Below are 14,523 nucleotides of genomic sequence, written 5' to 3'. Positions count from 1 at the left end.
CGTTGCATATATGTATATACATATATTTATATGTGTATAGTCTTACATGTATATGTGTACTATATAGGTATATATTGTGTATCTGTATATGTATATGTGTATTATATGTTGTTGTAATATGTGGGTGTTATGGATATATGCATGTATAATATATATATATTATATAATATATATTAGTATATATATATATATATGTATATGTGTGTATATGTGTACGTACATATATGTATATATGCGTAAGTTTATATGAGTGTACTTAAATATTTTTGCCTATACTTTTTAATTATTTATTTAATTCTAGTCTCTACTACCTTTCCTATCTTTTATATTTGATTTGTTGTTAAGTGTTGCTATTTGTTAATTTTTCTCTTATTGTATAGTTACTTTACCAATCCACATATATTTATAATTACCTAGATATGCTAATTTCATACTGTTTTTAGATCCACTGATGATGACATTAATTGAATGTCGAAACGTTTGGAAATAAAGATTATTTATAAATCTTTGGCTTTTCTTTGTTTGATGTATCGCCCTCAAGAACTCACTCATATATTTCAACATCAAAATTAACTACTAAATCATATAACATCCTGGCTGGAAATAGGATTTTTCTACACTTTTTCTCTGTTAACGGGAATTACTCACTCACAACAAGACCCTTTCTCATCTTCTCAAGACGCAACTACTTATCAAATCAAGACTCTTATCTCCCTTATACTCTATATTAATTCATCGTTATTGTTTTCTTATGTAATATTTAGCATCCTAATTTTGGCTACTGTACAGCCGCGTTTTTATATTTATTTGTAGTTTTGTTTTTATTTATTTTTAAGTTAGGCCATTTTTTCATCTTTATTTTATCAATTGTTTGTATGTTCACAGTTATTGTTAGTTTTAACTTAAGATTGTTCTACTTGTACGCTCTAACATTCATACCACTTGCTTGTTATTCTGTCACCAATTTACTTTCTTTAAATTTATTTTTTTAGCTACTCTTTTCCTTTAACGAGCATTATGAAACCCACACAGGCTACTTGTAATAAAAATTTTTATACAAGAGAATTGTATCACCAATGACATCCTCCCTAATCCTTCCTTTTATAATTTCATCAATAAACATTATGGTTCTTACATCCTTTCAGAATTTAAGGTATTAGCTAAACTAAACTTCAAACTTTCTACCAATATCAATAAACAGATCTTTCTTATCAGATGCAGGAAAGAAGGTATCATACCTAATTTTTATCGCCTAAATTTTACAAAATTTTCTCATCTGAACAATTCTCTTAACAACAAGTTTTCTAAACTTAGTTTACATATTCTCTCACTAGAAATCAAAAATTGCATTTGTCACACCAATAACCTGAGACGTGCTATTGATAAAATCTATCTTGGTTATCGTATTCTGTTGAAACCGAGATCCTGGAGAGCTTCTCTGAATTTGAATCCATTCGTATTAAAAAGAACTACAACAAATCCAAAACCTCATATATTAAAAAATTCAATAAATTACACGAATCAAAAATGAATTCGTCAAAAATCATCCTGAACGAATCTCTTACCAATAAATGGCTAAAAAATCTATCTAATATCCATATACCTGATAGACTACTCTATATTTTTGCACTAGGCCCAAATTTTGCTATTCCTAACAACTGTCACAACTTTAATTTTATCAAAGTACTCAGCAGATTAGAGTCAAGCTTACAGAATATAAAAAATCCCGAAATTAAAACTAATACCCGTTCAGCTTTTTGTAAAAATTTTCTCTCGTTTATTAAATCTTTTAACACAAAAAAAAATCGACAATATTGACACCCTTAGGGACATTAAAGCTTGCAAACTTTTTATTAAAGAAAACCCTAACATTTTAATTACGAGGGCCGACAAGGGGAATATCACAGTCATTTTGGAAAAAACCACGTACCTAGAAAAAGTCTCCGAATTAATTTCAGACACAAAAACATATTCTCCTATTAACTCCGATCCCACTGACCGAATTAACCGTACTTTTCACAAATTTGTAAACAACTTAGTCTCTAACAAACAAATTACTCCACAAATCTCACTGACAATTAAAAACCTTCACCCTTACAACCCCAAACTCTACGGACTTCCTAAAATACATAAACACAACGTTCCTCTCAGACCTATCGTGGCTGACCTGAACTCACCTCTTTCAAAATTCTCCAAATACCTTAGCAACATACTCTCTTCAGTCACAGTCAAGTCTCGTTTCTTTACAAAAAACTCCTTTGAACTTGTCAACAATCTCCGCGATTCCGTTATTCCTGATAACTCCTTATTGGTTAGTCTTGACGTAGTATCCCTATTCACAAACGTCCCCCTACAATTAATTTTAGATGCCATCACTGCTAGATGGGACGAAATCTCTTGTCATACAACATTATCACTGCATTGGTTTCTCGAGTCCATAAAATTCATAGTTTCGAATACTTATTTCGAATTCAACGACCATTTTTACCTTCAAATATTTGGCACACCTATGGGTTCTCCTATTTCCCCTTCACTCGCAGAAATTGCTTTACAACACTTAGAGTTGAAAGTTTTTAATTCCTACAATCTAGACCTTCATTTTTATTACAGATATGTTGATGACATCCTTACTGTGTGTTCCTGTTAAAAATTTCGAACTCTTACTTCATAGTTTTAACTCATTTAATGAGCATCTCTCCTTTACGTTTGAAAAAGAACAAGAAAATTCTATCAGCTTTTTAGACGTAAAAATTATAAAAACCGCAGACAATCGAATTATCACCAATTGGTTCCAAAAACCTACTTGGTCGGGTAGGTATTTAAATTATCATTCTTACCACCCTTCTAGCATGAAGATAGGCACTATTATTAATTTAGTCGACCATGCCATCCTACTATCAGACAAACAATTTTGGCCCTCTAACTTATCCCTCATCCGCACAACTTTAATTAACAACTCATATCCACCGCACCTCATCAACTCCGTCACCTCCAACAGACTTAAAACCCTCAACAGTATGCATTCTTCTTTTTCCCCAGAAAAAAATTCTAAAGACAATAACTATATAGGCAACGTTTGTTTACCTTACGTAAAAGAACTTTTTCCAGTGTGGAAAAAACTTTTTCATAAGGTAGACATCAGACTAACCTGCAACATAGATCTAACTCTTAAATCCCTCTACACAAACCTGAAATCTCCCACTAGTATAGAACGTACTTCCAACATTGTTTACAAAATAAATTGCAATGATTGCCCTTCTACTTACATAGGTGAAACCGGACAAAATTTAATAAAAAGACTCAAACAACACGACAATAATTCGAAAAACCCCAACCAAAACCAAACTATGATAACAGAACACATAAAAAATTTCAAACACTCCTTTAACTTTTATATTGCCAGTATTCTCTACCATGAACGGAACACCATTCAGAGACGTTTTGCAGAATCTTGTTTCATATCAATATGTGACCACGTGGTGAACAAAAGATCGGATTCCTCCTTACTCTGCAATAACTACCAAGTAATACTAAATAATGTTTCCAAATTTATCTCCTCTGAACAAAACTAATTGACCTTACTAACCTTGCCAACACTTCCTAGTTTAACTTCGGCCTTGATACCCGAGCTTTACCTACCCATACATAGCAAATTTTGAATAAACCTTAAAAAATTTTTATTTTAGATTTTTGAGTTATTAGTATAACTACTTAGTAATACTAAATAATATTTCCAATTTTTTTTCTCCTAATTCTAACCATACAAACCTAGCCTAACATTACTAGTTTCAACTTCCGACTATTTTCTACCTACCCGCCCATAACAATCCTGGAATGACCCTTAAAAATCTCTCAAAACATGTGGTGACTTTTATACATGCCTCGGTACTAGCAAAGTACAGAAGTCGTGGCAGAAATTACATAATTCTACTTACATTTTTGTTCAATAAAACTATCATTTTTCTGTTTACATCATACAAAAAAATTATATAAAAAAATGCATAGTGCTGACAAGTTAGTTGTATAAATGTTAGTGCCAAATCTCTAGTGCTGTGTACACTTCTCTATATGTAACTAACCAACGAAATGTAAGTCCACTTGTATTTTATATGTATTATCCATCTTCATAAATAATTTGTTTGCTTTACATATATACGAGTTTACATATATTGTATGTATATATATATATATATATATATATATATATATATATATATATGTATTTGTATGTATGTATGTATATATATGTATATTGCTTATTTACATGTATGTTTGTATGTATGTGCATATTTATATGTGTATACATGTAATTATATATACGTATATATGCATGTATGTATGTGTATATATATATATATATGTATATATATATGTATATGTATATGTATATATATATATATATATGTATATATATGTATATATATATATATATATATATATATATATATTTGTGAGCATTTATGTACATATGTATATATATGTATTGTGTGTATATATATGTATGTATATATATGTATATATATATATATGTGTGTATATATGTGTATATACATGTTTATGCGTATATGTATGTGTATACGTGTATAGCTATAGTTACATAGATAGGTATGAGTATATGTATGGTTTATACATGTACATGTACGTCGTTGTGAATATGCATGCACGTTGCATATATGTATATACATATATTTATATGTGTATAGTCTTACATGTATATGTGTACATATATAGGTATATATTGTTGTATCTGTATATGTATATGTGTATTATATGTTTGTATGTGTGTGTATATGGATATATGCATGTATATATATATATATATATATATATGTATATATATATATGTATATGTGTGTATATGTGTACGTACATATATGTATATATGCGTAAGTTTATATGAGTGTACTTAAATATTTTTGCCTATACTTTTTAATTATTTATTTAATTCTAGTCTCTACTACCTTTCCTATCTTTTATATTTGATTTGTTGTTAAGTGTTGCTATTTGTTAATTTTTCTCTTATTGTATAGTTACTTTACCAATCCACATATATTATAATTACCTAGATATGCTAATTTTCATACTGTTTTTAGATCCACTGATGATGACATTAAATTGAATGTCGAAACGTTTGGAAATAAAGATTATTTTATAAATCTTTGGCTTTTCTTTGTTTGATGTATCGCCCTCAAGAACTCACTCATATATATATATATATATATATATATATATATATATATATATATGTGTGTGTGTGTGTGTGCAACTCAAAAAATTATAATTCAAAATCAAACCATTTGGATGAGTTTTATAAGCAATTCTTAATGCAGCTGGATGTGTATGAACTCCATCAGATATTAGTCCGAAATAAATAGTCTTGTCATTTGTAAAGCTATCTGTCGATAATAATCCTACAAGGCCAGGATCTCGATGATGAAACTTGAAATAGAGTTAAGAAATGTATTATGTCTATAACTTAAATATACTTAGTTATTAATTCAAAATTATTTTTACCGGCAACATTGCATTAAACAAATGAGTGATAAGAGTAGCGCCTGCTTTAACAGCTTGTTCACCTTCCACCAAATTAGCAGTGGAATGCCCCAATGATACTACCAGCCCATTCTTTGTTAACATAGATATCATTTTCATAGCGTTCTCCTTTTCAGGGGCTACAGTTATTATTGAAACATTTTCCATAGCTCCATATGTGGTTTCAAATTGTTTATATTCCTGTAATAATAATTCGACATTTAAGTTATGTATTTTTATTTCATAGTTCACAGCTTGTGTCAACAATCAGATTAATTTTTTGGCAATTTTTGGCCCGCATCTTAAAAACAGTTGCACCTGCATTTGCCAAAAACTAATCAGCTCATCTCCCCGTCAATACGAATCAAATCTTTTTGGAATTATTTAAATCGACTGATAAATATTCACACAATCATGGACGAAAAATTGTATCCAAACATACATACATACAAACACACACACGGATCCATTTTTTCTAAGGTATGCCATAATGTCCATAAATCTCTGAAACGTAAAGATACGCAAAACTTTTTATTTTCGATTAGTATAATACCCTATGGGAAGTTAATAATCAGCACGTCTCCTTATCAATAGAAATTGATTGTTTTTTGACTCATTCAAATCGATTCGTACGCCCGAAATCGTCGACGAAATGTTGTATCCACACATACACTCAAACGCACACATCTATTTATTCTAAAGTATGTGAAAATATTCAGTAACCAAGGAACGTAAAGATATGCAAAAATGGACAATTACAATAACTTACCCTACCGGAAGTTAATAAATATCTTTTCTTTCATAAAAGTAATGAACACAAATTTTTAGGTCATTGCTCATCGCATCTTTTTATATCTACATATTTCGTACGCATATTTCTTGCATTTAGAACATTTACAGCAAATTCGCGGATTTATCAAAAATCGGCGCCTTGTTCAATGGCTTTAGTAAAAAGTAATTCAGTACAAATTCGAGACATTTAGCTTTGATTATTAAATTCTAAACATTTATATCAGCTAAAACAAAGATATTGAAAAAAAAAATCGGAATGGTATTTCCCAAAATTTATATTTTTAGATATTCTTGCCATTTGACCCGCTATGTCTACATCTTAATATATATAAATTTAGTGCCACAGTTAACGTCCGCGAGGGACGCCTAAAATACTGAACCGATTTAAAATTTATTTTGCTCACTGTGTCCATATGGATTATATTTCTTTGATATCTACCCGTAACTGTCCACCCGAATGCCGGGTTTTGTAAAACAGATTTATCGGGGCCTAGTATAATTCTTTCGTTACCTAAAATTTCAAAAAACGTATCAGCACCTATCAACATATCTACTTCGCGCGGAATAATTAAGTATGAATCTAAAAGTTTTAATCCATTAGGAAGATTTAGTTCAGCAATTTGGATTTGCTGCGCGGGTAGTAGACTCGATATTTTCGTAAGCACAAAGGCATTTATATTTTTTTATTTTTTGCAAATGTACCATCTTCATTAAATATTTCTAAATTTGTAAAATTATTCGATTTCGTTGAAATTCCAACAACACCGTGGAGCTTAAGGCTTCTGGATTGAGATTTAACACGTAATTTTTGGAATAGCGAATTTGATATGGTATTAATTTATGAGTCTAAATCCACTATTGCTTAAATTTTAACGCGACTTCCTTTATTACTTTTTACAAACAAATTTACCGTAGGTACAAGCGCAACCCCCCGTCATTCCTTTTCCCTCACAAAAAATTATAATCGAAATACCTCGATTGGCTTCTAAATTTTAAGCAAACATCGTTGAAAGTTCTAATTTTGACAAACGCCATAAAAACGATACTAATTTTTGCAAATTTGGAACAGACGAATTTTCAAAATTTAACGACTTGTCGTAGGACCGTAATATTTTAGTATGATCTATAAGACTGTGGTATACCTGTCTATAAGACTGTGGTAGACCGTCAAAAAAACCATAAAAAATGTCTAAAAAATTACTACTACTTATTAATTACTACTACTTATATTAATAAAAACACTTTATTACAAGAAAACGGCCCGGCCGATCATTACCAAAAACTAATCAGGTCGATTCCCAACCAATATCTTTCGAACGGTTTTTGAATTTTCAAAATAGATTCATAATTGCAGGCTAAAACGTGGACGAAAATTTTTTCACTTTTCTGCTATTTATAAAGAAGCGGCTTGGCCGATCGTCGCACAAAACTGACAAACAATAGTCCTCATCGAGATACATCGAATGGCTATTAGATTTTTGAAATCGGTCAAGTCGTTTTTGAGAAAACGTCGATTTACGCAAAAAATCTGTTCGAGCACACACACACATACTTTTTCCAAATGTTGGTCTCATTCGATTCAGAATGGCTGGAAACGTCGAGAAAACATAAAATTAGCGAGTCGGATTTTTTGATGAAAACAAACTTCTCCTTCGGAAAGTTTGTAAGAGGGGCGCTGAGTAACATTTTTTCTGAAAAGGGGGCGGTAGGTGAAATAAGTTTGGGAATCACTGGTCTAGACCAAAGACCATAGAGCAACGAACGATTCGGGCGCAAGAGTCTATGCTGCATTTCTATGGGCTATGATGACAGTTGGTAACTTAGTATCATATAAATAAGCATACGGCGAAATATATTTGTGAGGTTAGGTTATTACATGTCAAATGTGTTTACTTGAAGATCATCTTGCTTATTGAAAGCGGAGTTGCAGAAAATATTACGATTCATGGTATATATATATATATATATATATATATATATATATATATATATATATATATTGAAATATGTGAGTTTGGTGTTGATATTATATAACTAACTCATCAATATATATATATATATATATATATATATATATATATATATATATTGTTGGGCACCGCGTTGATGAACAGAAAGGGCTGTTGGCGCCGCTATATGCAAATCGGTGTTGTTGCTCTGGACCTTCCGGAGTTCCTGAAAACTCACTTGCTGAAAATACTTGAGATTGATAAATGAAAAGACTATTTCAAAAACTTCCCTTTATTACACTTTAAGTACAAGGAACTCGGAGGTATTGGAAGAGAAGTGTTTGCCCGGCGGCCGACAGATTAAGACTGATTTATTTCATAATTATTAAAACTAAAATCCTTTGAAACGTAGTGGGGATTTGTCTCGAATATTCTATGCAACGAAAAGGACAAAGTAATGAATTTAGCTGATTAAACAAAATGTTATTCATACGAGCTTGGTGAGAATTGTTAACTAGGCGGAATGTCGATAATATGATCTTGGTGAGATTTGCCGATGTAGATTCATGATTTCGTGAGAGAATGTTAATGTCAGCTACTACGCAATAGTCTGAGAAAAGTTAATATGAACCGTTAATATCAGCTAAAGCTCAGGGGTTCTAAGATTTCAATCTGGACTTGTTAGAAATCTAATATTATGACAGTGGTTAGCAACTTGTAATATCAGGGGTGTACAACACCTCCCTCGCCAATGTAGCGACTCCCGGCGCTACCGTAAAAAAAAACTGACACCAAAAGACAAAAAAAACATTATTCAATTCAAGAAAAATAAATAACAAAAATCGCAACGATTCATTAAATTTGACTAAAGAAGTATTAAATATTTTATGTATTGAAAAGAAGTATTGAATATTTTATGTATTAAAGAAGTATTGAATCAATATATATAGTAATCTTGAATATTCTTAAATTAGCTTTTAGATTTAAATTGAAAATAAATGATATGGAAGTTCACTTTTTCTTTAACTAATGTTTCTATAAAATTATAAATTTATTCAAGATATTTTCTAAATTTACCTAAAACTTGAAATAATTACTCATTAAACATTAACTAAATCATTAACTTTTGCAATAGAATCTAAATTAATACTTGAATTTGTTTAGGTAAATTTAAAATTACAATTATTATTTAATTCAAGGAATCATTATCAAAATTATGTTCACTATTTGTATACTACATTAAAAAAATCAATAAAATCAATTGATAATCAATAATCAATAATTAATATTCAATAATCAATAGTCAATAATTAATAATTAATAATCAATATTCAATCAATTAATAATCGATAACTAATAATCAATAAGTCAACAATAGATTTTTTTTGGAAATCAATAATTAATGATTGATTAATTATGCTATTATGCTATATTTAATAATCATAAATCAACTATTTAAAATTAATAAGAATGTAATAAATTCAAAATTATCCCTTAAAAATTGATAATGATATGATAATTACGAAAGATTGTAAAGTTCAACTTATAATTAATTTATGCTTGTAGTAGAAAATTAAAATTTTAATATCTATTTCATATATTATACAACTAAGATAAAACTATATGATATATTATTTTCTAATTTATTGCAGGATTTGGACTTTCTCTTCTCAATTCTATATCATTACTTACATTTCCTTCGATATTAGTATTGGTTTCATTGATAGTTCTTTTAAAAATATTTCTTATGATCGATTTGAATTTAAATACGATAAAAGCTAAAATTATTAATGAAATTGGTATTATCCAATAAAAATATGGTTTGATCTTAGTTGTACTTCCTCTAAATCAATATTTGAATTTCGTTTAAAATCTTCTATGTTTTTACTTAATTTATATAATTCTGGTATTACGTCTTTATGTTCTAAATTCTTTATATACTTTGGTATTTGTGGTACAGTATTATTATGTATTTCCATATTTATAATATTACTCATATCTACTTTTGAAATATAGTTAAGTTGGGTTGTAATTGAGCTTTTAAAATTTTCTTTTGTATGCAATTTTGTAAATCTATTTTGTGCTTTACAGCCTGGTTTTAATTTTAATTTCCCGATTTGTGACAAAAGTATTGATTTTTTTGTATTGTTGCAACTTATATCAATAATGTCTTTACTTGGAAAAATATAGATCCATGAATTTGGAAAAGATAATTGCAAAAATAATGGATGAGTAATATTAAAAATTCTCTTATTGCATGTTGAAGGTACATTCAAATTTGGAAGAAATAGTTCTATTTCACATTCATTATTAAGACCATTATAAATAGATATAGGTTTATTCTGTTCACAAATTAATTTTTCATCCAGTTTTATACAACTATTTAAATATAATTCGTTACAAAAAAATACTCGTGTATATCGGAATCTATCACTATTATATGCTCTTTTGGAATTAAAACAGAATAAATATTTTGGTGTATTAAGTTTGGAATTACTGAAATTTTATAAACATTGTAATTTTTTGGTGTAATAATCGGAATTATTAATAGAAAATGTAATTTATTATTAAAGAAATATATATGAGTTTCAATGGATTTATATAAATTCTGAATATTTAATGATTGTACATCAAAAGGTAATCTAAGAGCTATAGGTAAATTTAAATTTATGTGTTGTAATCTTCTATATATATAAAAATAAGTCGGGTTTTCCTTCCTGACGAAATAACTCCAGAACGCACGAACCGATTTCGACAATTTTGCATTCGTTGGAAATGTCTCCGGCTCCGCAAGGTTTATAGCTAAGAAAATTAGTTGTGCATGGCATCGTGCCTTAATGCAAGCTGCTGGAACTTCACGCACCGTAATTAAAAATTCGAGTAATAAAAATGATCAATAACTGTTTTAAATAATTTTAAATAGATTATCTTCTATATATATAAAAATAAGTCGGGTTTTCCTTCCTGACGAAATAACTCCAGAACGCACGAACCGATTTCGACAATTTTGCATTCGTGGGAAAGGTCTCGGGCTCCGCAAGGTTTATAGCTAAGAAAATTAGTTGTGCATAGCATCGTGCCTTAATGCAATCTGCTGGAACTGCACGCACCGTAATTAAAAATTCGAGTAATAAAAATAATCAATAACTGTTTTAAATAATTTCAAATAGATTATCTTCTATATATATATATAAATAAGTTGGGGTTTTCTTCCTGACAAAATAACTCCAGAACGCACGAACCGATTTCGACAATTTTGCATTCGTTGGAAATGTCTCGGGCTCCGTAAGGTTTATAGCTAAGAAAATTAGTTGTGCATGGCATTGTGCCTTAATGCAAGCTGCTGGAACTTCACGCACCGTAATTAAAAATTCGAGAAATAAAAATAATCAATAACTGTTTTAAATAATTTCAGAAAGATTATCTTCTACATATATAAAAATAAGTCGGGTTTTCCTTCCTGACGAAATAACTCCAGAACGCACGAACCGATTTCGACAATTTTGTATTCGTTGGAAAGGTCTCGGGCTCCGCAATGTTTATAGCTAAGAAAATTAGTTGTGCATGGCATCGTGCCTTAATGCAAGCTGCTGGAACTCCCGCACCGTAATTAAAAATTCGAGTAATAAAAATAATCAATAACTGTTTTAAATAATTTCAAATAGATTATCTTCTATATATATAAAAATAAGTCGGGTTTTCCTTCCTGACGATATAACTCCAGAACGCACAAAACGATTTCGTTTCGTTTATAGCTAAGAAAATTAGTTGAAAATTTGCGAATTAATTATGGATTCACTTTCATTTACTTAGAGAAGTTCAACTAAAAAATACTTCATTTTTGTAATCGAAATAAATTCATTACTGTTGTATAATAAAATTAAATTTTTCCCTTTCAAATTTAAAACAAACAAAAAATTTCTTCATCTTTCTCACGAAACCATCTGGTGGCGAAACGGAGTTCGTCGGGTTTGCTAGTTCTTTATAAAAATTTCGTTTGAAAAAACATATGGATGTAATTTGCCTTGCATAGAGCTTATAATAATTTCAACGATTTTTGATTGTGTTACTTGGTATTCATTTATAATATTTGTGAACAATATAAAGACACTATTCAGAGTTGTTATGATATTATTGGTTTTAACATCTTTTTCCAATTCATAAAATTTATTTGTGTTTTCTGTTAATTGTTTTGAAACATAATTCATATTTTCTGTACTGCTTTGAAAATAAGCTAATTGAGACTCAAAAATAGATGATTGTTGCTTTGCAAGTTCTAGAATATGATTTTGATTATTTTGTAAAGTTTTAATTTGAGCATCGTAATAAATAGCATCATCTTCATTTAAAGTACCAAAAAGTGTTTTAGATATAGAACCAATAATATTTACTAAAGCTCTTTTTGATATTCTGTTATCTATTCCTAGCATTTTCTGAATCAATTTATTTTGAATTTGAATGTTGTTACAATCTACTTCCATTTGTTTTAATATTGTATGGCATTCTAAAATTTTGGAGACATTGCAAAGTTCTTTTGTTTGATCGTAAATATTAATAATGTATTTAAATTGTGTTCTAAATTCTGATAAATCTACATACGTTAATAGTTTCCATTTAGAATTATATAAATTAATTGTTGTAACATGTTCGTAATAAAATCCCGAGTAGTTTGTCATTTGTTCTATTTCGTAGTCAGGTTCGAGTTGTCCATAGGCCAAAAATATTATACTGAGGATAATTATAATATTCATTCCTAAAATAGATAGAGATAGTTTAAAATTGGTTGTTTTTGTGAAATTAATTCACACGGGGTGGAAGAAAAAGGAAGTATAGTAAAACAATAAAAGGAAATATAGTTGTTCTATCCATGTGTAAGGGGGTTCGCATATTAAAAAAATATTCTCTGGTTTCATGGAATTAGAACGTCGGCACTCGAAAACTATCTTAGAGTGGCGACACAAATCAATTTGGTCAATGAGGGTTTTTGAAGTTCAATATATAATTCACTTTGTTTTTTTTTTCATAAAATATATAATTACGTATTATAATAAGGTTTGAATTCTTTAATTCACAATGTAAATATAACTTTAGGTATTCAAATAATTTTAAAAGTACCATATCATTAATAATATCATTAATATTAAATAATGATAACTTTGATTATTAATCTGTTTAATCATATGTTGAAAAATTGGTATGCTAAGACAAACAAAAATACTATTGGTTTGGTGTGAAGATTTTCAATTTATTATTATGTACTTGTACAGGTTTGTTATTAATAAGTATGGTACTATTTATATCATCTGTTTTTAATATTTTATAAGGACCTTTAAATAATGGCATTAATTTTTTGCATTTTCTGGGGTACGGTGTTTCATCTCTAAGTAATACTAGGTCATCTATTTTGAATAATTTTGGATTCGAATTTCTATCATAATATTCTTTAGATTTTTCTTTATTTTTTATAAGATTTTCACGTGCCTTAAAATTCGCCTGTTGTAATCTAGATTTCAGTTCGTTTGAATATATGTCATAATTGTACAGTATGTCGTTTTTCTTATTAATAAATAAAGGTAATTCAATTTTTCGTCCAAATAGTAGTTCAAAGGGTGTGTAATTTGTTGACTTATGAATAGTTGTATTATAAATAAAAATTGCATATTTAACACATTTATCCCAATTGGTTTGCGTACTATTGATATATGATCTAATATTTTGTATGAGATCCCTATGCATGCGTTCACAAGCGCCGTTAGATTCTGGTCTGTATGGTGATGTAGTAATTTTTTTGATTTTTATAAGTTTACAAACGTCTTTAAATAGATTACTAGAAAAGTTGTTCCTAAATCTGACAAAACTTCTTTGGGAATACCATATTTAAAGATATCTTCTGATACAAAAGCTTCTGCAACTGTAGCGCTTTCTTGATTTGGAATAGGTATTGCGCCCGCAAACTTGGTCAAATCATAAATAAAAGTTAAAAGGTATTTATTCTGATTATCTGAAATGGGATATGGTCCGCATAAATCTATACAAACTTTTTCGAAGGGTTCCTTAGCAGTAGTTGTGATTATCATGGGTTCTTTAATTTTCCGGGATACTTTATTTTTTTGAAATTCTACACATGTACTTATAAAATTTTTGATCTGTCTTCTCATTTTTGGCCACTTGTAAAAATTTCTAATTTTGTTATAAGTTTTTCTAGTGCCTAAATGACCACCATTAATTTCAAAAATATGTAAATCATGCA

General features: G+C 29.1%; 1 protein-coding gene across 2 annotated transcripts in view; it reads right to left on the bottom strand.

The window, feature by feature from the left end:
- Positions 1 to 14,523, bottom strand: part of LOC113371495 (N-acetylglucosamine-6-phosphate deacetylase) — a 132,908-nt gene that overhangs the window by 76,882 nt on the left and 41,503 nt on the right. Inside the window, exons 5-6 of one of the 2 annotated variants that reach the window (XM_026612120.1) lie at positions 5,515 to 5,713; positions 5,295 to 5,439 (exon numbers count right to left, since the gene is read on the bottom strand). In XM_026612120.1, coding sequence (XP_026467905.1) covers positions 5,295 to 5,439; positions 5,515 to 5,713 — 344 coding nt within the window. Of the gene's footprint in view, positions 1 to 5,294; positions 5,440 to 5,514; positions 5,734 to 14,523 lie in introns of both variants that reach the window. The other variant, XM_026612119.1, reaches the window with a different exon arrangement.

Source organism: Ctenocephalides felis, unplaced genomic scaffold, assembly GCF_003426905.1.
Source record: "Ctenocephalides felis isolate EL2017-DRISC unplaced genomic scaffold, ASM342690v1 CF-g0.4_SCAFFOLD_01492, whole genome shotgun sequence".
In the NCBI taxonomy this organism is placed as follows: Eukaryota; Metazoa; Arthropoda; class Insecta; order Siphonaptera; family Pulicidae; genus Ctenocephalides; species Ctenocephalides felis.
The sequence above is the reverse complement of the archived record's forward strand: the minus strand, read 5'-3'. Positions and strand labels throughout refer to the sequence as shown.